The 24,602-nt window shown below is 53.3% G+C and overlaps 1 protein-coding gene across 6 annotated transcripts in view; it reads left to right on the forward strand.

Moving 5' to 3' along the window:
- Positions 1 to 24,602, forward strand: part of DLGAP4 (DLG associated protein 4) — a 194,288-nt gene that overhangs the window by 121,157 nt on the left and 48,529 nt on the right. For 2 of the 6 annotated variants that reach the window (XM_068913074.1, XM_068913076.1), the window contains exons 4-10: positions 1,066 to 2,097; positions 2,852 to 2,905; positions 3,666 to 3,836; positions 10,021 to 10,238; positions 14,195 to 14,309; positions 17,688 to 17,738; positions 18,942 to 19,188. In XM_068913074.1, the coding sequence (XP_068769175.1) occupies positions 1,147 to 2,097; positions 2,852 to 2,905; positions 3,666 to 3,836; positions 10,021 to 10,238; positions 14,195 to 14,309; positions 17,688 to 17,738; positions 18,942 to 19,188 (1,807 nt within the window). In that variant the 5' untranslated portion in view covers positions 1,066 to 1,146. The remainder of the gene's footprint in view (positions 1 to 1,065; positions 2,098 to 2,851; positions 2,906 to 3,665; positions 3,837 to 10,020; positions 10,239 to 14,194; positions 14,310 to 17,687; positions 17,739 to 18,941; positions 19,189 to 24,602) is intronic. The other 4 variants (XM_068913077.1, XM_068913079.1, XM_068913078.1 and 1 more) reach the window with 4 other exon arrangements.

Below are 24,602 nucleotides of genomic sequence, written 5' to 3' on the forward strand. Positions count from 1 at the left end.
CTTGAAAGCAGCTCCAAAAGTTTGTCTTTTTTCCCTGTATAAGCCAGTGCAGATGAGGATCCCTCCAATCCAAGTGGGATGGGGTCAGTGCACCCATGAAACCTTCAATGTGGATCTCCCCTCCCTTGAAGGTATGAGTCCTCTGGCATTGGCACTGACAGAGAGTCCACCATCAGTGTCTGGCCGTCCCCCTCCACTGTCCCACAGGGATGCCTATACCCACTGAATGGACTGTTGATGACCAGCCTCTCACTGTAGCAGAGGGGGATCATAGCAGGGAATGGCGAGTCAGGCTTGGAGGGGGTCACAATCCACTCAGAAGTGATGCAGCAAGGCAGGAAAGATCAAATAAACAGCTTCTCAGGTCGGGCTCTGAGTGCTCAGAAACACTTCTTCCTTTCATCATAGGTACTGACACATTTTTCTCTGGAGTAAAGCACGTCACAAAGCCAGATGCTTGTTGGAGGGGAGACATTTGCCATCATATTGCATTAACACAGCTCTATGCAACACACACAGCAGAGCTGCCAGTCACCTTCTGAGATCCAGTAACCACAGAAACAAAAAACATAATGTACAAGACCAGATGCCCAGCTCCTCATTTCCCTTGGTTCAGGCAAGGCCTGCATGCAGTGTTTCACAGCAGGTTTTTCTCCAGCCCCCCGAGCAAATGGGACAGGAGTGGTAATTTGCTGGCAGTACCCCTGCTAGCCCTTGTTATGCTGGCTGGGGAAGGGACTCTATTAAATAAACATGTTCAGAGCCCATAAAAATAGATGCAGCATCCTATGTAAGCAGCTTGTGGTAGAGCTGGAAGGAATGAATCCTTCCCCATCTCCTCTCCTTCTGCATCCTCTGTTCACTGTTCTCCAGTGCTTGGTTCTCATGCCCCTTCTTCTCCCTTCCTCCTATGTGATCTCTCTCCCATCCCTTAACCTTGAGGATATTTGCTTTTAGAGCTGGGACAGCCCTTGCAGGGGATCCTCTCCCAATGAGGAGTGGGCTCCCAGAGAGCATCAGTGACAGCTTCTTGGCATGCTCTGAGCATCTCTCCTCTTCCTCCAGGTGCAGAGCAGTTTCTGGGGAAGCAGGGTCAGCACTTATGCAAAGACTCTGCCACACAATGCTCTAGAAAACACCGGGACCATGAAGGGCTTGGGAGATAACAGAAGCCGCCACCTCTCCGATAACCTGGACTCCCCTCAGGACTCTCTTTATGCCCCCCAGGACAGGAACCCTTATCTCCTCAGCCCCACTGACTCCTACACCATGGACCCCCGGTTCCCAGCCCAGAATACCCTCCATGGCGACTGCCTGCTTCCACTCAACAACCAGATCTCCAATAGCAGCACTTTCCCCCGTATCCATTACAACTCTCACTTTGAGGTCCCAGATGAGAACCCTTTTCCAAGCCATGCCCAAGCCACTAAGATTAACCGCCTGCCTGCAAACCTCCTTGACCAGTTTGAGAAGCAGCTGCCCATCCACAGAGATGGCTTCAGCACCCTCCAGTTTCAGAGGAGCGATGCAAAGCACCGGAGTGAGAGCCCAGGGCGGATTCGACACCTTGTCCACTCTGTCCAGAAGCTATTTGCCAAATCTCAGTCTCTGGAGGGCCCCACCAAAGGCAATGTGAATGGAAAAAAAGGGGCTGATGACCCCAAGCAGAACCGGAGGAGCAAGAGCAAAGACCGGGCAAAGACCTCTGAGCCCAAGCGCAGAACAAGATCCAACATATCAGGCTGGTGGAGTTCAGATGACAACTTAGACAGTGATACCTGCAGTTACCGCAACCCGATGGGCCTCATGACACTGGGCCGGCAGCCAGACCACAGCCAGCCAAAGTACTTCATGCATGCTTATAACACCATCAGTGAGCACATGCTGAAATCCTCCAAGAGCAATAACGACCTCAAGATCACCCCTTGCACCAATATCCCCATCAACAATGAGTCCAACTACATTAAGAGGGGTTCCTGGTCTACACTGACACTCAGCCATGCCCGGGAAATGTGCCAGAAGGCCTCAGCCACGATTGACAAAGCCTTGCTGAAATCCAAGTCCTGCCATCAAGACTTGGCCTACCACTACCTGCAGGTGGGTGCAGCAGGGGGTTAATGGCTTTCTCCATGCAGGGAGAATGTAGGCCTGGGAGGAGGTGGGGGATACCCTCCTGGCGGGCAGGTGATAGGCCTTATCAAACAGCTCACCTGCTCCAGATGTTTCAGCTGTCACCTCAAGTCATCCCAGTTCCCACTCAGCACAGCCCAAGCTGCCCCATAACCCCCAGAGGCACATTGCCAAGAGAGAGCTGGGGAGGATGGGGAGATGTTCAATTCTGCCAAGGCCCCAGCTATGCAGAGGGACAGAGTGTCATGCCTCCTGTGGGGACACTGGCATTGGCACTGACAGAGTCCAGCTCCCCCAGCTGCAGCACTGCTCCAGGGTCCCCTCCCAGCCTCTATGCTTGGCCATGGAAGCGTGAGCAGGAGACGCTTTTCCCAGAGCAAGGGCTACCTACTGGGGTCCCACATCCCCCACGGCACCATGGCCTCAGCACCCTCTGTTGTGACACCCATTCACTGGGTGAGTCCCATGCCCTAAGAACACACTCACTGCCCACCCAGATCCTGCAGATACCAAGGACCAGCTCTTAGGCTGCCTGACTCCTGCCTGTGCATAGCCATTTCTGCGCTCCACTTGGGCAGTTACATATACCAAGGGGCTGTGGCTCTTGTCCCACCCCAACAGGAAGGCTCCCTGGCCTCCAGCCAGGCACTGCAGCGATCCCGTTGTTCAAAGGACACCAATAATAACGGATGCTTAATCCCTTATATCCATGCGTCGTAAGGATGTGTCAGCGTGCCCAGTAAGCCCTGCTCTGCACAGCTTCCCAGGAGTGCTGGTAGGAACAGCAGCTCAGCAGGGCATGGCTCCATTTGCTGGCTCATACCACATGCAGGGAAGGGGCTGTGGGGTGAGGAGAGCAACATCAGCCTCCCAGCTTGCATGGCAGAGGCCTGCATGGCTAATGCTGGGGCCACAGGTTTAAATCCCCTGTCCTGATAGCACCAGGTCACTTCGGAGCCTGGTGGTTTCAGAAAATATCACTTGAAGAACATAAACCTGGTTATGCCCTAGAGAGAGGAATGAAGATAAATAAGCCAGGCCTGGATGGGGGGAGGCAGAGGAGTGAATAATCAGATGGACTATGTATGTAAATTTCAAGCATCTTTTGTTAATGCAAATGTCACTCGTTCCCCTGGCTGTGGTCAGAGGGCTTGGAGGCTTTAAAGAGCAATGAATTATTGAAGCATACTCTGCTTCCAATATCTTGCTGGCCCTTTCTGCAAATCAAATTATGGAGGGACTTACTGCATCAGGAATGTCATCAGAAAAAGGTTCTTGGCCTGGTTTCTTTTTCTTTGCCCTCCTTTCAGCTAAGTTAGGAGATTTAAAAGGTGGAGACAAAATCTCCATCAGCACCATTCCCACTCTGTGTGTGATGGCAGACAGCCCAGCACAGGTAGCCCCGAGCAGTATGACCCCCTGCAGCCCCTTGCCCAGTGCTCACATACCTCCTGGGATTCGACCAGACCCAGGGGTATGAGACTGCCCTGCTCATTTATTCCCAACCCATGTAATGAGCCTCCATTTCTTGACAGCCTGACCGTGGGCTGTGGGCACAGCTGGGTAGCGTGAGCCCGGCCAGCAGCTGGGCAGCCCCACCATTCGGCTGGGAGGAAACGGGTGCCGCCCTGCTGCAGCCGAGCGAGCTCCCGCCGAGGTGGGAACAGCCTCTCAGCCCCGGGCCAACCGACGCAGGCAGCGGCCAGGTAGGGATCTTATTTTGAGGGGAAGCTTTTGCCCAGTTACCTTCCCTCCCTGACCCTCCTGGGACCATCAAGTGGGATTGGCAACCCTGTGCCATGAAACTCAGAGCAGAAACAGTCGAGGCAGGGATCAGCCCATAGCCCACTGCCTGCATGGCTTGAGGGGAACCTGGGGGATGCCAGAGGGTATGATTGGTGTCTCAAGGATCTGAGCCAGCTCCCATGTCCAGCAGTGCCTTACTAGCAAAGCCAGAGAAGACCCAGGGCTCTGAGCCCAGAAGATGTGATGTATGCTCCCCACAAAGGCTGATAGATCATGGCTGTTCAGGCAGACCTTGCCTCCAAATGCCTAGTGTGAACCCTTGAGGACAGGGCACAGGGCTAGGAGCACCCAGGACCCTCAGGGCAGAATGGGGCAGTTGCATCCTCAGCCTAGGAAAGGGCCTAAGCCAGTAATGGAGAAGTCACGCACAGAGCCTGGAGGGCAGTGTGGGAAAAGCCTCATGTGCCTTGCCACTTGCTCCTCTGTCAGTCCTTCTCTGGAGCAGGACAGACCCCCCTCCCAGCACCTATGTGGGCTGTGATGAGGAACTGCACGGCTCTGCCTGGCAGAAAAGCTGGCTGCTCGGGAGTGCAGGGTGCTCTGCTCTGCTGCTGCTGGGGACTGCTCCAAGGGATAAATGCCCAGCTGGGCCCAGAGATGGAGGAATGCCCACCAGACCTGAGAGTGGGTGGGTAGGAGAAGTGGGATGGAGACAAACAGGTTCCCGAAGCTTCCAGGCTGGGGCAAGCCTATTCACTTCACCTGCTCAATTTGCAGGCTCTGGCTAGGCTTAGAGCCCATTAGGGACTGTTAGGAGACTTTGCAATGTTTCCAGGCCCATTCCCAGACCCCAACATTGGAGCTGAGAGTGGATGGTCACCTAGCTCCGCTCCAAGTACAGTTCCATCCCCTTTGTGTGCAGTTTCTCTGGAGCACCCCTCAAGACTATGCCACTGTCCTTAGAAAGAGGGCTGGAGAACAGCACTCAAGTCATGGAGGCCTTATTCCTTCTTCCTTCTCCTCTCCCCTGCTCTGGGGGATCCTTGTGTGTGGCTGGGGATGAAAGGAAAGAGGCCGAGTGGGCAGGCTCCCAATATCCAAAAAGCTCTCTGGTGTGAGAGATGCCCAGAGCAGGACAAGTGCCAAGCAGGGGTAAACAGGACCTGGCAGGGCCCAGCAGCATTTCTGTGTCGTGCACTGTCTTCAGACCCACATCACATAGGCACTGAGATAACATTGAAGAAATGGACAATAGTTTGAGCTCTGGGCAGCCCAGTTTATTTATGAACACTGTCTGGCAAGGGAGGGAAAACCCCATGCTACCAAGACAGTGCTTCGTCACTCAGTGCTGTCAGTGTACAGGAAGAGATACTGTGGAGCGGTCTGGCCTTGTCCATGCCCAGTGTTATTTCTCTTTCCTGAACACCTCCCAAAATAAGCAGTGAGACAGGATCCCAGTGGCCATGAAGGGCCCTGCCATCAGTGGTACAGCCCTTCTCTTCACCATGACTCCTCAGGTGACAGGGTCACACCATAAGCACCATTATCCTGCATCATCACTCAGATTAGCCTTCCAGACCCCTCTTACAGCCAGAAGACATTGAAGCTTCTTTAACCTGCCAGTAGCTCCTAATATACATTCATAAGCCAAGGTGAGTGGTCCATTCCATGCCAGGTGCTCCGCAGATCCTGGCTGCCCTCATACCAGGGGGCAGGAAAGTTGGCCCAGGTCCTTCCCAGAGGGTCCCCTGCTAAAAGGATGGATGGGGCCAATAGGGACTCTGGGGTCTCACTTTCTTCCTTGGGGACATGGCTGAGGCCACATATAGCTGTATACAGGCACCATAAAGGATCCAGCCCCGAAGAGAGTGGCAGGGTACCCTAATTAAGCTCATTCTCTGTGCATTGAAAGCTGGCTGCCTGGCCCATACACACCTGTGTGCTGTGTCCGGCTCTGTGTGTGCCTTGGTGGGTGCATTCATGTTTGGCCCATACACACCTGTGTGCTGTGTCCGGCTCTGTGTGTGCTGGGGGCTGGACTGCATGTTGGAGCCAGCACACTTGCAAATGGAAACCGTTTGTTCTGAAAGTCTCTCTTCTCCCCAGACTTCCCTAAACCATGGCAACAGTGTAGCTCTTCCATCCTGGCCCAAAGTCCAGGAGGTGGATTTTTCCCCTTCACTGCTCTCTCCCCTCTGTTAAGAATCTATTTGTCCAGGTGATTAGGGAATGCCCTAGGCAACCTTATGGTAGGGGGGACCCTCTGCAGCCACTTATTTCTTTTCTCCACGCTTAGCTCACGATACTGAGGGCAAAAGAGCCAGAAAGCATTGCTTCCCTGGGAAGCACAGTTTTATGGCAGGATGGTGCCAGTGGAGCCCAGTTTCCAGGGATGGATACGTGCTTGGATCCCACACACCTGCACTAGGAGGCACCATGCGGACCAAGACTAGGCAGGAAGCAGGGTCAGAGGGTTGGGGGGGGTGTCTGCATTCTGAAGCCTGGCAGCATGCCTCTACTGTCCATTCATCCTTTATTGTGTGGCTACCTGGGCAAGGTGGTCTCTTGCCAGCCTTCTGCACCAGCAGCCCCCTGCAAGACCTTTGCAGATGAACTCAAGATCTGCTCACACCCTTCATGAAAGCTCTGTTTCTGGCATTCCTCTTGTTCGCACCCCTTTATACCAACAAAATCACCATGGGCAGATTCAAGCCTACATTTGGGAAAGCAGCAGGAAGTGCAGCAAGGATTCCATGGCCCATGAGAAACCTCCTGAGCTTCTCTGTGCAAGGTCTACATGCAACACATGGCAGCTGTCATCTCCATTTTATCCTTTCTTTAATACATTGGCTGGGTTCAGTGCCCAGAGTCTCAGCCGCCATGAAAGGTACTGCCATTGAGGAGCACCTCACACCTTGGTCGCTGCTGAGGTCTGTCCCTTGATAGCAGGGAGTGCTCTGGGCTCTTCACTTGCATGGCAGAGCTTTAGAGACTGTGCGATACGTTTCTCAGGTCCTCAGGTACCTGAAGATGCAAAGAAGTACCAAGCAGGATCCTGAAGAGCACCTCAGGAACCCACACTGCTTTAGAAGTGCTTGTCTGTTCAGGTGCAGCACCTTTGAAATGCTGGTCCTGTGCTCTGGACCATGGGGAACAAGAGCTTTGGGAGTCTCTGTGGGCTCTGCCTGCCAACTGACAGCTCTACCCAGGATGCTGCTCCAAACTGGGGCACCAGATTTAACAGGTTTCCTGCCAAGAATCTTTTTTGCCCTTGATGCTGCTAAACTGGAATGTGGAACACCTTGAGGGCAGCTTTGATTCTGACACCAGCCATCGCTGCCTTTCCAAGGTGCAAAGTGGAGGAGAGGTGAGAGAAAGGGGAAGCAAGGCAGCTCAGTTAGGACCAGAGGGCTGTCGCAGTGCGGCAGAAAAACTGGCAGAGGCTGTACCTAGGCTTTGCATTGAGTCTGTATGGGGCAAGCAATGCTGTGGGATGCTTGGTTCACACTGTTGTAAACAAGCTGCACTAGCAGAGATGTAATGAAACCACCCACTTTGGTGATGCTTTGCCCAGAGTTGAGAGTGCCCAAGGCCAGGAGGTAGATGCACAAGCCTAGTTTTTGCTGAGCTAATCTAGCCACAGACCATGCCCTAAAGCAGCAGAATTAGAGCAGCCACAAAAGCCCAAGATTTTAATGCCACCTCTGTCTTCAGGCTCTCTAGAGGAATGGGAGATGCTGGGAGAGGTGGTCTCAGCACCCCACTGCCCCATGAAATACAATATCTGCCTCTACAGAGCAGATGGCTGTGTTCCCCTCACCTTTGTTTGGCACACCTGGCTGCTGGAAAGCTGATGAAATGTCATTCTCACCTCCTCAGCCAGGGGCTGTGGACTCCAACCCTGTTGCTCCCTCACCCCAACCCTTTGCTGGCCCAGGAGGAGCCTTGCTGGTGGGAGGATGGTACTCATTCCGAGAAGAAGGCAGGCAGCAAAATCCAATCTCAAGTCAGACCTGACTCTAAGGTGGCCAGTATAAAAGTGCTTCCAAAGGCTTCTGTCTCCTTCTTTAGGAAAGGTCAGAACCAGCCACCCAAAGAACCCATGGGTGATGGAGAGCGCTCTCCTGTGGCAAGGACAGCACCAGAGAGTGCGCTCAGCTGGAGCTAGTGCAGTCCCTTCTGACTGGCCCATGGGAACCCCCAGTGTGGGTAGCTGGGCTGGGGCACAGAGAGGGCTCACACTAGCAAGAGAAAGGGCACTCCGCTTTTGCTTTGCAGGAGCCTGCAAGATTATACGCAGCAGATCCTGAGCTGGGCAGCCTTGCTGCCTTGTAAGCAGCCGTCCCAGAGGCCATTGCCAAGCATGAAGTTGCAGGAGGCAGAATAGGAAAGAGTTGGGAAAACTTGCAGCAGCAGGGCAAAGGAGGCCTGGCAAGGTTCATATCTCACATGCAGGACTCACTCCACACCAGCAACATGATGTCCCTGGCTCTCTGCTCTGTGCCCTACTGCTCTTGGCTGAAAGTTGCATGTCATGCTGGGAGCCCTATCACCAAAGCGATCCGACCAGGCTATGTGGTTCTGCTAAGCATAGCAGTGGGGTCACTCCTTGCCTTCCCCTGAACAGACACAGCAAGCAGCAGGCTGGGGGAGCATGAGCAAAACCTCCGGCTCCCCTGGGCAACAGAAAGACCTCATAGAGAGCTAAACTGTGGTGCATGGATTGAGCCTGCTTCTGGCACTCCCCATGGCCCTCCCTCCTCAGGGCAACGGGAAGCCGCTACCTGCAAAGCCGCAGGTCCAGGAAGATCCTGCACCTCAACAGCAGCAGCAGCACACTGGGCCCTCAACCTGGCTCAATCTCCCACAAAACAGGCCTGCTGCAGACAAAGAGGTGAGCAGGAAGCAAGCTCTGCTTAACTGCTCTGGCTAATAAGAGTTAGCTACAACATGGCTCTTTGCCTTCCAAGGCAAAGACAAGGACAGAGGACAGCAGTGTCCAGGCTGGGAATGCAGGCCCAGAAGCATAAAGTGGCTTTGCCAGGGCTGTGCAGCAGCTAGTGACCAGTTTGCTTGCCCTTCTCTCACAAAGCCAGACTGCTCTGTTGCACACCTTGGATGTCAAAAGCAGCAGGACAGACCTTTGAGCAGGGAACCTCTTAGGAAACATTAAAAGAGATTGCTCTCATCCTGACAAATATCCCTTACTTCTCCTTGTCCACATTTCATCATCTCAAGGGTTGGTTAAATGCCAGCCACAAACCAAGTTAGCCAGAAGACCAGGACTTCTGATGTCTGGTTCTGCTGCTGGCCGACCGCCTTGGCTATGCTCTTCCATCAGCTATACAAACCCTTCACAGGTAGGGGCAGACTGTGGAATGATGTTAATCACCTGAATTGCTCTGTGCTTCACATCTCTAGTGGAAAACATCAGCTTGCCCATCTCTAGTAAGGGAACAGAGACTGTTTCGGTCTTAAATAAATGGCAGAATAGTCATATAAGTGAAATTAGAAATTTTTCTTGTGCAAGGTACTATTCAACTCTGTATAGAGAGACCAGTGCAAGGTCTGTGTACCCCAGCTGCTCCAGAGGGACTTGTAAGGACTAGCTTCAGAAATGACTTAGAGCTGCCAAGAGTAACCTTCAACTCAGATACCTTACAAGGAGATGGACCTTGTGGAGGGCTGGGTTCTGGCAAGCCATCCAAAGGTCCTAGTCTATGACAGCTCTTGTTAGCCTTGGCCTGAACGACATGTGCACTTTACATTACATGAGTATAGGCTTTTCCTTAAGCAAGAGTGTGCCACTCCTGTCCAAATGCCCAGCACAAAACTGGTGAGGCTCTTCCCTTCTCACTATGTCTAGCATTGTTCATCTTAAATCAATTGTATAAGCATGGTCTATTTTAAAGCTGGTCTGCAGTTGTGGTTGGGTTAATGTTTGTGGGTAGATGTGCTAAAATTGAGGCAATCAAACATAAGGCTTCCTGGCATGAGCTGGCAAGAGAGGTTCAGAAAGGAATTGCTTTGCCCATTCCCACTACACTCCAGCTGAGGGTCAGCCTTGCCACTAAGCCCCCATGGTCCCCTTGCTTTCAGAGGCGCCATCCATCATGCCTGCTCATGCTCCCCTTGCTCTTGCAGGTGCCTCAGGGGGAGTGGAACAACACGCTGTCTCGGGACAAAGACAGCGAGATCCCATGCCGGCGCATGCGGAGCGGGAGTTACATCAAAGCCATGGGGGATGACGATAGTGAAGACTCAGAAACCAGCCCCAAACCATCCCCGAAAACTGCAGCTCGGAGGCAGAGTTACCTCAAGGCCACCCAACAGTCCCTGAGTGAGCAGAGCACCACCCAAAGGTAACGCTGAAGCTCCTCCGGGAGCTCTGCACAGGCTCCCCAGGGGCAACCCCAGAAACAGTCCGTGGGGTTTGGCCAGCAGCACCTACATGAGGACCTAAAATGGGGATCGGAACCCAGCAGAGCTCCTGCACGCCAGCTCAGACAGGCTGCAGGGCAGAATAGAAGATGATGTGGTGGAGGAATGGAGAGAGCACTCTGACTCTGGTGACTCCAAAACAGCCCTGGTGTTAAAGAGCCTGGTTCCTGTCCCCTTGCAATGGGTAGTAAAGCCATAGGGTACTCCTTTGGTGAAACTGTGTAGATTTTCTCTAGCTAAAGATCTACTCCTACTAGGGAACAGAGATCCCAGCTCAGTGATGCTATTTAGATGTGGAAGATGGTCAGCCAGCATGGCTGAATGCACTTGCGCAGGCCACAAGCAGCCAGGACTTTGTGGTACACTTTGCTCTGTCGGTGCCCCAAGGAATCTGGGATCAGCCAGTAATGGCCTGATGGGGAGATTAGGTTGAATAGTACCCTGCAGCCAGGAGAGACAAGCTGAAAGGCCCAGGACCAGATGTTCAGGGAGGAAGACTCAAGTTGTCTTGATGTAAATAGTAAAGGGTATACAACAAATGTGTGTGCTGGGCAAGGGGCTGGGTCCCATATGAAGGTCCATATGAACCACATGAATGGAGGTGATGCTATGCAATATATATAGTAGGTGAACACACAATGGAGCCACCTCATCTTGCTGCCTCCCAGCTGCCCTGCTCCTAGGAGAAGGTAGTGAGAGACTTTAATAGGCTGTGACTGAAATGTGAATTGCTGTGGCTCAGGCGAGAGGGTGAAGGACAGCAGGAAGCAGGAACAGCTACAGGAAGTGAACTGTAGTTCACAGTTCAGCAAATATATCCTGAAAGAAGTGAGGGAACAGCAGGCAGCATGGAGACCCCTCATGGCAGCATCAAACTGCAGAGATGCCTCTTTCTGTTAGAGGCAAAATTAACTGCAGGGAGCCCTGGAAATGCCTGCTCTGAGTTCGTGCCTGTTTCTTGCCTTCACATACACTTCATGAGGAGAAGACTTGGGTCCAGGAGTCCCTGATGTAAAATACTGAGGGCTTAGAGATGCCTAGGTTGGGAGAGTCAGACTGTTCCTGTCCTGGGATAGTTGTCTATTCAGGTCTTTTCCATCAGGGTGTGAAACCTCTCCTACCTCTGGCCTGCTGTGGCATCCAGCTGGAGTTCATGGATATGCAGCTTTGAGGAAAGGGCTAAGTTGGAGCAGGATGGTTGAGCAGGGAGGGCAGAGCCAGGCAAGCTCATGGATGCAGTTATGCGGGGAGAGCAATGAGTCAGGGAAACGCTGAGGGCTGGCAACGCCCATCTTTGAGAGTCTGTGGATGTTAGCAAGAGAAGATTTGCTGGAAGGAATGGTCTTGTCCCGGGAAAGAGATTGCTCTGCCAGCTCCTGGTACCGTAATTCAGTGAGTGAAGCCAAATGTCCCAGCCTGCTTGTCCCCTGAGCCTCAGCCCTAGACTGGCGAGGTCTTGCACTGGGTATGTGCTGAGTGTTTTGAGTGTTGTGCCTGGCACAGGACTGATCCCAGTCAGTCTGGTGCTGGAGTGTGAGCATGGCTGCCATCTGCCGATCAGTCCCTAAGCTTTCTCACTCCCTCACATCCCTCTTTGGATGCTGTGGCTGGTTTGGTTGCTGTGAGGCCTGACTGGGGTCCCCTATCAGGTTCTCACACTGGTGGGACAGGCAGCTGGGGACAGGCTGGCCAGGAAGCATCAGCAGCACCATCTACAGCCCTTGCCCCAGCATGACTCCTGTGCCAGTGCTCCTCAGAGCTCTCCACAAGGCCTAGCACATGAAACTGATTCTCCTCAGCAAGAGCTGCTAGCCCCATCTCCAATCTCCGCCAGCCAAGAATCACCAGATCTGCAGTTCAAGATAGGAGGGACTTCAAAGAGAAAGAGAACTGCAGTCTTGGTCAGGATTGAGGCATAGCGGAGTGAGACAGGCTCCCAGGTCACCACAGGGCCCTAGCCCTGTGAGAGGGTCTCTGCCCTTTCAAACAAATCTGTAATCTACTTTGTGACTCAGTTTCCCCATAGCCAGGCTATGAGGCTAAATCAGGGGGTGAAGACACTGCCTGCCCCAGGGTGTGCCTGACTTGCACCATGGGCACTCAGCAAGCTCACAGATGAGACCCTATCAAGCTAAAGGAAATGATACACTAAAAGGATAGTCCAGGGCCTGGGGCACGAAGTGGCCCTTGGTGGGTGGCCAAGTTCAGCACCAGTTCCCTTGGAGGCCAGTTGTCTCCTCCATCACTAGGCACAGAAGAGACTGCTCCTCACTCTTGTTTATGCCCCAGGAGACCCAGGAAGTGCCACAGGGCTTTCTCGGGATCTGTCCCACTGCACAAGGCTTCCATTCTGCCCTGGACACACCTTGGACTTAGCCCTTCCAGGCTTGCCAGCCCTGATAGACCCAGCCTTGCTGTCTCTTCTACAGGCCATGGTGCTCCCAGCCCTCTGAAGATCTGCAGTTGTCACTGTATATAGCAGTGCTCTGGCTGTGCAGGGGGCAGCCAAGGGGGCTCCCACAGCCCCATTCTTGGGGGATTGCTGCCATGCTACCCTATGTGGCACTGCCACCACCGGTGACCAGTTAGGCTGTAGCAACTGGGAGTGAATGCAGTGGTGAGGGAGTGCCCCAGCACATAGGTTAGCCCAGACTGAAGGACACACTTCCTACACCCCATGGCACTTCTGGACAAGGGAGGACTGTTCACCCCAACGATGCTCTGTTAGGACCATAAGTGATTCAAAAGGGAGCTCCTCCAGCAGCTAACCTAGGCTGGCATGGCTAAACATGTCATCTGCCATGCATGCAGCATGCCTTGCCATGTGCCCAGGAACACAGGCTGTGCCTGCAGAGACTACACCTTTTAGCATGTCCATAAAGGACAGCACAGGGCTAAAGTGCAGGGTATATGCTCAAGGTGGTGGGTTGTCACACACCCACCTGATCTGTGACAAGGGCTCCCTCAGCCACACACAGGTTATCATGGTGGTATAGAAGAATGGGAGAGCCCTGTCCATCCCACATCACTCCCATCCTTCCCACATTACTCCCATCCTTCCTGCATCCCGCCCAGCCCCTGCGTGCCTGGATCTCAGCAGAGGCTGGCTGGGTTAGGCTGGGTGCAAGGCCTTGCTATTCTCCACCTGCTGTAGAGGCTCTCTCTGAACCCCAGGACAGTGGTTCCCCCAGAGCCTGCAGAGAAAGCTATTCAGAATATACTGAACCCCTCCGCTCCTGCGATGCTGTTACTCAGGCTTGGTTTGCTATGACCGTCTTCCAGATAATCTTTTGGGTTTTTCTATACAAAAAATTCCTGCAGATGTTTCCAGCTCCAAAGTCCACAAAAATATAACTGAAAAGCCTTTTCTCATCTCATATTCCACCCCCTTCCAGCCAGTTTGAGTGAGGAAGAGCTAGTTTCCTTGACTTCAGCACCCAACGTCAGCCTGTGCTGCAGTTACTCTGCAACCAGGGCATGACCACAAGGGTTGGCACAGATCTTGTGCGTTCCCTGGGATTAGACTGGACTAACCTGGCACCTACAGTGCATTCCTGGCAGTGGGGCCCAAGGACCTGTCTCTTCTCCATCTGTACTCCACAAAGCCTTCACCCATGTGGCAGACCCAAGAGTTCAAACTAGGGGCTGGCAAGGTGGGAAAGTGCTTCCCTTTATTCCAGGAGCTGCCTCCAGGGCCAAGCCATGGACTCAGTGCCCAGCATTGGCTTTATGCAGCCCCACACACCCATGCCTGGCAGATGGTGCCATGGGGCAGGGTGGTCTGGCTCAACTGGCATGGTGTACAAGGACCAGCACAACCCCAGCACTGCCCTCTCCGTGGAGATGCTCCCTCACACCCTTCTCTCTCTCCTGGCAGGAGCCTGGACCGCCTGGACTCTGTCGAGATCCTTCTACCTCCAAAGTTCTCAACCTGGGAGGAAGAATACAACCAGATCTCTGACAGTGTCAACGAATCCAGTTGCATCAGCCAGGTGAGATGCTGGAGAGCTGGACCCAGCTGCATCAGCATACCCGACCCCAAAAGACGAGAGAGGCTGGCTAAGGGGAAAGAACATCTCTCTCCCCCTACAGAATAAGGCTCCGGCTGCACTCCAGTAATGGGCAAGCCAGTATCTCTTGCAGTCTCTCTTTGCCAAAGCCTCAGGCTATATAAATAATTCTGATTTATATTAGACCCTTCTTGCCTGTTTCCATCAGGGTGTGAAACCTCTCCTACCTCTGGCCTGCTGTGGCATCCAGCTGGAGTTCATGGATATGCAGCTTTGAGGAAAGGGCTAAGTTGGAGCAGGGTGGAGCAGCTAGACACCCTGGCTTTTGCCACCTCTCAGCTCTGCTGGTGCAGCTGAAGTCACACTAGTTACGGCTACAGGTATTGCAGCCCAGAGCCATGCACCGACCTTCATAGTGATGGGTAAATCTCAGGGCTGCTCTGTGCACAAGCATGTGCAGCACAGCCACCCAGGAGCCTGCACACAGCCTTAGTGAGAGCTACCTGCAAGGCAGCTTCCTCCCACTTCAAGCTCCTTGCACATGCTAGGTGGGCACAAAGCGGGAACCTGCCCTGCTGACTTCACTCATCCAAAAGGCAGTGTGCAGCCTGGGGCCAGCTGCCAGGGGCTCTACAGAGGGTAACTAGGGAAAGTAATCCTACCATTGCTTTACTCTGAAAGCCTTTTCCCTTGTGAAGTTGATTAGGCCTAGGAACAAGGTGCCTGTAATCCAGGAGACTGTCCTGCCAGGTAATTGGAATGTCACCTTTGAATATTTTCATTCCCCATGCATCAGTGAGGGTAAAACACTTAACACAGATGGTCTCTAGGCAAAGCCAAGGATCCTAGTGGAGGCACTGTTGGTGGATGGCAAACCCCTCGCCACAGTGTGGGTTCCTGTGCCCTGGCCCTGGCATCTGGGCGGCAGTCAGTTCAAACAGGATTTAACTCCCTGTCCCACACTAAGCCTCCCCTTGGCGCTAAATTGTAGTGGTTAAGGGATGGGTCACTATAAGCCAGCTGCTTCCCAGCCTTAGAAATAACCTGTTCCAGGATGTGGCCTTTGCATAGGTCCCATATACTTAATCTCAGCCCTGGGACAGGGACCCTTCTTTTTTGTACACAGCTGGAAGTGTCCTGGGGCAGCAGTGGCTGCACAGCTGTACCTTGCACAGCTGTTTCACTGTCATCCTGGGCCTCTGTCATGTCATGTTCACGTGTGTATACGTGGCAATGTGTGCACACATATGCCCCACTCTGAGCTGCTCCAGAGTCTGACATGCCCACACGCTGCTAGTGTTCAATGATCAAGGAAGGCAGCACAACCCAATTGTTAAAGAAGTGGGCTGGACATCAGGAACCAGAGCACGGAGGAGGTGTGAGATTTGTGCCCTGGCACCTCCATACAGATGCATGGGGCTCTGAGTCCACATCTCATCTCTCCAGCTCCACAGGTTGGTTTCTCCTGCTGTTAGTCCCAGTAGTGTGGTTGGAGCCACTTGTGGAGAGGTTTGGGGAAGGGCACAGAGCATTGCTCACGGGGTGTACTTGTTCCTTGTGGTGAGTCTCGTTCTTTGTACATCAGCAACAATGTGCTGAGTGTTTCATTGCACAGAGAAAGAGGTCAGCCCATCGTACTCTTGTGCTTTGCATGTAAATCTGTGTCTGAAGCCAGGCCTCTGCAAGGAAGGGTGAAAGAACAGGCCCACTGAATTTGTGCTCTCCCCCAGCCCACAGTTACCGTCTAGCAGCTGAGTCCAGTACACCCACAAAAGCACCAGGAGGATATTGGAGATGAAGGATCTGAGCTGCCTGTGATATGCTAGGAGCTGCACAGACAAACACCCCTTTCCAGACATGGAGTGTCAGCCCTGTGATGCAGGTGGTATCCTGACTGCCCACAGCACTAGGATCAGTGGGCTGGTGTCATCATTTGCACTTTGCCTGCCTTCCTCCAGATCAGAGTCCAGTTGCAGCTGGACTGGGATTTAGAGGCCTCCCCTCCCCCCACCCCCGGAAACTGCACATCTGTTGATTCAGGATGGACCCAGTGCAGCTACCTTGTGTGCTTGTCCTGGTCTGATCTTTTGGAAGCTCTAACCTGTCCTTTCATATTCTGAGTGCCAGAGGCAGTTCCTCCCCACTCTCACTTTTGTGTGACCTCCAACACCTTTGTTTGTCCAGCAAGGCAGACTCTAGAGTCCTCCCAAACAGAAGCATATCCAGCTCTGCAAGACAAGTCCACTCCACTTGGTTTTATGCCAGCTGAGCTCCACCTTGCAAATCTCTGGAAATCTGGAGTCCTTCTGATGTGCATGTCAGCATACACCTTTCAAAGCAAGGGGACCAGTGGTGTGACAGAGCCAACTGCTGACCCCCAACATTGTACATCCACACTTTGAGCTGCCCCTCTCTGTGGAGGGGCACGACCCAGGCTCCCAAGCTGCTTCCCCTTGGGTACATTTGGAACTTGGATTCTTCCCAAGATGGGTTATCTTGGGCAGCTCATGTAGTGAAGACCTCATAGGATGGATGTGCTCTGCAGACCTTGGATGGAGGGAACTGCCTGGAGAGGAAGAAAAGGGATTTCTCCCCACAGGCAGCACAGTGTCTGTCAGGCATCTGTTCTGCCAAGTGTGTGCTGTGGTTTTGCTATGGAAAAAAGGGAGCATCACTTCCAAGTGGCTTCTTCTTGGACTGGTGAGAGGGGAGATAGCAGCAAGCTGGCCAGCCCAACACCAAGAAGGGCTAGATGAAGGCAAAGGATAGTTCCCCTGCTGTGGAGTACTCCAGCTGCCCATCCACCCAGGCTCTTCAGGTACTAGATGCAGGCTGTGGGGGCCTATCACTTCTCTTGGGCATGCAGCTGAACTCCTGCAGCACTGAAGGGAGGGAGCTGAGGTGCTGGTCAGATCAGTATTGGGAGCTTAGCTGGGGTGCTAACTGGGAGTCACACCAGCCCTTGTCACACAGCCACAGACACCCTGCATGTGCCGAGGGGTGTCGTAGCATTGTGTTCCCACTGTCAAGGTCCAAGTGTGCCCCGTGTACCTATATATTTATATATGGTGCATACAATAGACTGAATGCATCTGTACCTTCTCTCTGGTTTGGAGGCATCCTGTGGAGCTTTGCCATGCCATGTCTGTGCCGCTGTCTGAGGAGCCTGAGTGGTGCCAGGTCACACCAGCATTTTGCTTGGTGTCTTACGAGTTCCAAAGTTTGCACTGAACTGTCAGCAGTTGTGGCCCCAGAGGAAGGGCTGTCTGCTCCTGTCGTCTTCAGTCTTTGTGCAATGGCTGTGTGTGTAAGGGGCGCCCCCATTCTTGGCCTTTAACCTTCTCCAACTCTTTCTTCCAGATCTTTGGACCCCCCTCACTTATCCCTCAAATATTTACCCATGGAGAGCAGGTACCGTCCCACTGGTGTTTCCCTCATCCTTCCTCACAGAGTTTTCTTGGGTCACCCCTGGAGCACTGCCTGGGGCGCACAGGCAGGCTGCGAGGTCAGCCTTCACCTAGGAGCCAGCGGGAAGAGGAGAAAGAAGCTCTCCCCAACCCAAGGCACTCTAGGACAGCTGGAGAGCTTGGTTTCCCCTGGCTCGGGGGGGGGGGGGGGTTAGGAAGCATCAGTTCTGGAGGGAAACTGATGAGCTTTTTGAGCCAAACCTTGTGGAACTGGGGAAAGGCTCCAGACACCAACACCAGGCACAAATACTGTTCTTGAGGCCTAGAAAGGGCCAAGAGAGATGGGAGTGGGTGACGAGGTGCAAACTTAACATCTCTCATCATCTGTACTTCAAAACACTGATTTAGGCTGGCTGTGGTATTACCTAGGCGAGCCTCTCCTGAGTTAAAGTTTAATCAGCTGCTGCTAATGGAGAACAGGGCAGGGCAAGCGGGGGCATGGTGTGGGAGGTAGAAGCTGGGGTAGCAGTAAAAGCAGGGAATGGAGCTGCCCCAACTTGGGGTGCACCACGCCTTGGCCCAGTGCTCATCCACCTCCTGGTCCCTCACCTCAGACAGGGCTGGGGTTGAATTCCTGATAGCAACATCACAGCACAGGTCCAGGAGGCCCTGGGCTAAGCATGTCCTCCCACCCAGCCCACACTTTCCTACCTTCTCTTTCCACACTGCAAACCACTGTAGGGCTGTGCCATCTCCCCCAGCAGAGGAACACACCTGACTCGATAGGGTCCTGCAGCTGGGTTTTGGGTTCCCCTGGCCATGCCAGTAGGCACTGGGAGAGCTTTCAGAGGCTGAACAGGGATTTCAGCCTCACCTAAACCTTTCCACCAAAGACTGGGGAGAATTTCACAGGCACCATGGGGGTAAGTCTCTCCTGCTCCACAAGCAGGGACCCTCTTGCCTTGGAGGAGGTCCTCGTCCTCCCTTTCCTGTGGCAGAGAACCCAGGAGTCCTGCTCTGCAGCCAGCACTGATCACTACACCTCACAGTCTTGCCTACATATAATTGAAACTCACTTACAAATCGCAGCAGCCCTGGAGGACGGAGACCTCCAGGAAGAGGGAGACTAATTAGGGAGGGGAAGGAGAAGGGGAAGGGGCCTAGCTGTAGGCAGCAGGTGACTGGCTCTGCCCCTTTTCCTATGCAGGCAAGAGAGCCAGAGCTGGGGGAGCAGTACAAGGCAGTCTGCGACTCTACCTACAGTGAGGCCGAATCGGCTGCCGTGGAGGTGCTGGACCTGCCACTGCCCAGCTACTTCCGATCCCGGAGCCACAGCTACCTCCGTGCCATCCAGGCAGGCTGCTCCCAGGAAGAGGACACAGGCTCTGTCCGCTCGATCTCCCCGCCACCGGCAGGCAGCCTCAGCGGCAGCAGGACCCTGCCCAGCAACAGCAGTGAGTGCCAGCGGTGGACCGCGAGGGGAGGTGGAAGGGAAGCAAGCAGCTCAGCAACCAAGGGGTACAGGGCTGGCAGAACATGGGGGATGCTACTACTGGAGGGTAGATTGCCTGGAAGGTGTTGAGTGTGTGAGGTTCTGTCCTCAGATACCTGTGCTGGGTTGTCTAGCCCAGCCACAGCTATCCAGGAATTTAATGGCCGTATAGGGAGATCTTGTGTCTCTGAGCTTGTTCTGCACTGGTGAGAGAGGACAGCAGCAAGTGTATGCAGACAGGATGGATGGTTCTGGGTCTCTGGATGCAGGGGCTGAAATGGCAGATGGGGTCTGGCCTGCCTGGTTAATGCAGCCTGCAGAAGTCCAGGAGAGCTGTCTCTTGGCTCAGCCAAGCCAAAACCAGATCCGAGTACTGCAGCTGGGAGTAGCTCATGGGACATCCACCTTGCCCTGTTGGGGGTCCTGGGAGGATGAGGAGCACTGACTGCTGTCTTTGCCAGCTGGGCTGGGAGTCTTGTGGGGCTGAGGGTGCAGTGGGAATCTTGCACAGGCAAGCAGCCCTTCTTCCCCAAGCCTTGGTGCAGGGGCCAAGCAGCTGCTAAGCCAGCTATTGATAGCTGCCTTCTTCCTCTTCTTCCTTCTCTCAGCCAGGCATCTAACTGTCATTCCCCCAATCTGGGCTACAACTGACAGGTTTGACCTCTCCAAAATCCTTGGGAACAAAAGTGTGTATCAGGGACTCTGCATTGTTTCCCCAGGGTCTGCGCATATCCTGATCTCTGCAGCCCCTTCATCCAGCAGGATGAAAGGCATCTGCCCCTGTCCCTCAGTGAGGGAGGAGTGACAAGGCGTTAGGGTTCACCATGAACTTCTTTGCCGGCTCCTCCACAGGACAGGATGCCCAGAACCAGGTCTGGGGGGACCAGATATAAGGGGAAAAGGCTTATAGTGTGAATGTGCCCCTTATAGACTCTCAGGGTTTGCAATTTCCCCCAGCAGAGTCACAGACAGGTCTGACCCTGCTGGAGCCAGGGGTCTCAGCAGTGTCTGGTGAGGCTTCCTCCTAGCTGAGGATGAGAGGAGCAGGCAAGACTCCGAGGGGGAACAGACTTGAGTAGCATGGCCGAGGTGGTGACGTGCCAAGCGTGGGGCTCACAAAGAGGATTCCTGTGCAGGCCCAGTTATTAGCCCATCTCCATGCAGAGGCAGTGCAGTGTCATGTGCTGTGCTTACAGTTCTCTCACAGCAGTACCTTCCCTCCCCAGAGGCCAGGGCTGAAAAGGTAAGCAGCGTCACCCTGGCTGCGCCCAGCCCTTGGGCTGCCACCTCCACTACAGCTGCCTGGAGACTAGCCTTCTTTCAAAATCTTCTGACAACGAGACACTGGGAGTTTATTCTTTGGCTGGATTGGCCCCAGATCCTTTCTATCTTGGAGACATGCTGAAATGCAGCAGCCACCCAGATGTCTAATGCATCTCATAATATTTGCTCTTCTCCCATCAGGTTTACTCAGACTAGAGGCCCTGATCCAAACATCTCTGATACAGGGCAAAAACAAGTCCTGCTCTAAATTTCAAGGCACTAGTGAGCCTTTCTGAGCCTCAGAGCCCAGCACCCTGCAGCTTCGGTGCTCTGTTATCCCCGAGCAATTAACAATGTTATACTCAGCTCCAGATGCCCTATCTGCCTCTGCTGACACTGGATGTGGGCATTATTCGTTCCAGACAGGCCTTTCTCTTTTGATTAGTAATTACTGTACTGGACAAAAGCCTGGCCTCTCCCTCAGATATGAGTCAGGAGTGACTCCATCCCCTGGAGAACGGGAGAGGCTGAAGGCAGCCTCATCCTGCTGATGTTTCTAATCAGCTGGGCCATCACTACTAGGAGGCAGTTCCCAGCCCTGCAGGAGAACAGTCTCTTTACCAAACAATTCACAGGAGCTGGAGCTCCTGCTTACCGAGCCCTTTCTTCTCCAAAGGCCTGCTTTCTCTGCCACCTCTGGGATGAGCCAGGGCTCTTAACGCTCTGCAGCAGAACTGCTGTACCCATCAGCAACATTCCCCAAGGAGGCTCCCAGGACACTGGATGTACTCAACGCCTTGGTGGGAAGCAAGGAAAGTGAGTGCTCTGTCTCCAACTGCAATTTTGCCAGGACACTAGGATTAGTAGCCTGAGACAGTTAGCAATGACAAGGGCTGCTTAGATCTTGCACTGGGCATCAGGAAAGCCTGGGAGGGAAGAGATGAAAGCACTGCTTTTCTATCTCATCCAAAAACCAGCTAGTGCTGGCTCCCCAGCCCTGGAGGCCGGCACAGCCCTGGCCTGAGGGCCGTGTTTGGTGCAGCCAGGCTCCACCTGTGCTTATTGAAGTGTTGCAGTTCATTAGCCAGCAAGTAAGCCTGGAGTCCATTGAGGATTCCTCAGAGGAGGTGAATAAGAAAAGCAATCTACAGCAGTGGCTTAAACACTCTCCAGTGGTCTGTGCCTCTCTTGGAAAATACTTGTGAGGGCTGCAGACAGCAGGACCATTACTCTGGAAATGTTTCCTCTGGTAATGGGTCCTGAAGTCCTGAGCAGAGATGACAGGTTCTGCTGTGCGAAACTCCAGTGTCAGGAGTGGCTCTGCTCTCACCACAGCCTTTCAGCTGGCATGCAAGGCCCTCACAGAGCATATAGGGAGCTGGGAGCAGGCTCTGGAGAGGAGCTCTCCATGGAGGTTTGCAGGGAGATGGCTGTGCCAACAGCACTCTCCCCAGAAGAGAAACCCTTCACCTTTCCACATGATGCTGGAAGAGGATCATTTGCTTCAAGTCACTAGATTTGCATCATTTTTGCATCGCTTTCTTCAAAGCATCCTGAGTCCTTTTCAGCTCCTCTGCCAGGCCACAGCGTCCCAGGGGAGAGGCTCGGTTGTTATGCTGAGGCAGGGTGTGAGGAGCTAAGGGATTCTATTCCACCTGCCCAGTACACTCACGCTGTCCTTATCTGTTGTATCACAGAGTATCTGGGATGGCAACAGCAGCACCTTCATCCCCAGTCAGGCTGCACAGAGCTTATGGCTTCTCAGTGTATAAATTCAGCTTATTGTTTTGGTCGCAGAAAGTAGCCCTGTCTGTGGCAGGGTGGAGGATGGTGTGTGAAAAGGAGGCTGTGTAAATCCCAGGACAGGTTGGGAACACAGCTTGGAAAAGGTGATTCTCTGATGCTCACAGACATGATTGTGCCTGGCAGATACCAGAGCAGGCAGGAGGAACAGGAGTCTGGGGTCTTGTATGGTACTGCTGGTGAACCAGGGGCAAACAGCAAGTCCTGTCACCCCCAGTGACACTGGGACAGCTTGCTCTTGGCACAATCAAGACACTAGCACCAATCTGCAGAGCTATGAGGGAATTCCAGAGTAGTCTCATTGTAGCCGTGCTGGGTGAAGCTCCTGGTATGTGCACTCCCCAGCTCTGGAGTGCGCTTTTGGTGGGAGCCAGGTTGGAGCACTGTCTCAGCAGCACACAGAGAGCAGGAACGAAAAGGGGGAGCGCTGGCAACCATAACGCCTTTTATGAGCTGCCCTGTTCCAGATCTTCCTGCCCACAGAGACATGCCCATGCCCCGCACCTACACCCCTGCCCTTACTCTGCAGGCCAGCACACTGCTCATGGAGCAAGTGTTAATGGTCTGTGCTCCAGAATCATTGCTATGGAAGACCACAGGATGAGGCAGGACCCTGGAAGAGACCCCATGGGAGGCAAGGGCTGCTTGCCCAGTCCAGGTCCCTCATTCATACCAGCCTCTCTGCCCTCCTTCTATCCCATGCTCTTCCCTCCCAATTCGTCTCTCTCCCCACAAAACCAACTTGCTCCCACCCCTGCAAGCGGAGTTCCTCACTGACAGGGCAGCCAATGCTGAGCTCAGCACTGCTGCATAGCCAGGCTAACACCAGGAAACAACAAAAGGCATAGCACAGCACCAGGCATTCAAAATCACTGGTTGCCACCCTGGAAGTGCACCTCTCTTCAATGTGACCCAGTACAGACTTGCTGATCTCAAGCATCCTCTATCCCTTTGCATTGGCTGCTGGGGCTTTGGTAGGGAACAGATTTGATGGTGGGGGAAGGGGGAGTGGAGAGGAGCATCTGTGTTTGTGTGTGCCTGATGGGGAAGGCAGGAGGCATATCTGGACAGCAGTCACACCTTTAATCAGCCACCTGGTCTCAGTTCCTCCTGCAAATGCATGCATGCATTGCTGAGGCTTTAATTAGTTGGTTTTGTAATGTACAGCAGGAGCCTCCCAAGCCTCAGATTGATACTTCTCAGCTCAGCTGTATCAGTGTAGACAAAAAGAGAACTGGGTGTACCAGACCAGGTGGGCACTGTCGGCAGGCCTAATTGTCATTCCTGCTCCATGCTACTCTATGGGGACAGATGACCAAGGATCCTCACCCCACTCCCTTCTCACAGACACCTTTCTGCACCTGCACCCATGCACCAGGCTGGGGAAACCATTCACATCATGTGCCTGGTCACTGAGAGAAGGAATGGGTTTCTTGTCTGTATGGATGTATCCTGAAGAGGTGTCAGCAGTAATAATGATGTGTCTCACAGAAGATTTCTCATTTTTGAGGAGGACGATAAGGGGATTCGAATCATAAAGCTAAGCAGTGTCATGGGGATTCAGCCATCAGCTGAGGACGCATAGCAAGCCCTATCTCATGGAGCGCTATGAGTTTTGGGGTCCATGCATGGCAGGGTGGGAGAGGCTTGACAGCCATCACACCTCTGATCAGCTGCATGGTTCCAGATCTTCCCACAAAATTTGTGTGTCACTTGCACATTATAAGGCAATTAGCTCCCATTTGACAGCCAGCAAGACAGATGATGAGCTGCCCTTGATCAGCCTTAAACAAAGCTTTGTGCCTTGCAAAGCAGGAGATAGAAAAGTCCCAGTGAAACCTATTCATCTAATTGCCAGGCGTTCTGCTGACAGCCAATCTGAATCCTTTGCATTAACAAAGGGCTTCCCAGCCCCAGTTCCTTATTATTAGAAGCATCACTGGGAATTGCTTGCTTAATAGTCTGCTGAAAGACACAGAGCCATGCTCAAAGAGCCCTGAATACTTTATGTCCAGGGGAAAAAAAGGAAAGCAGAGAGGTGAGCAAAGCACAGTAAAATAAGATGATAGTTCCCAGCGGGGAGATCCCAGCCCAGCCTCTGACCAACACTCCAGTGACAGCAGGAAAAACTCATATGAAGCCAGTTCCTTAGCAAGCTCTTCCCAGTCCTCCAGATGCCTTCTGGCAACATCGCGCTTACTCAGATGGGAGCAGCTTGATTCAGCACTCTGTTCCCAGAAAGCCCAAGTGCCTACGGGATAAGGATCCTATGTCCAAATCTCTTTCCAAGAGGCCAGGGAATCCAGCTCT

The sequence above is a fragment of the Struthio camelus genome, chromosome 18 (assembly GCF_040807025.1).
Source record: "Struthio camelus isolate bStrCam1 chromosome 18, bStrCam1.hap1, whole genome shotgun sequence".
Classification (NCBI taxonomy): domain Eukaryota; kingdom Metazoa; phylum Chordata; class Aves; order Struthioniformes; family Struthionidae; genus Struthio; species Struthio camelus.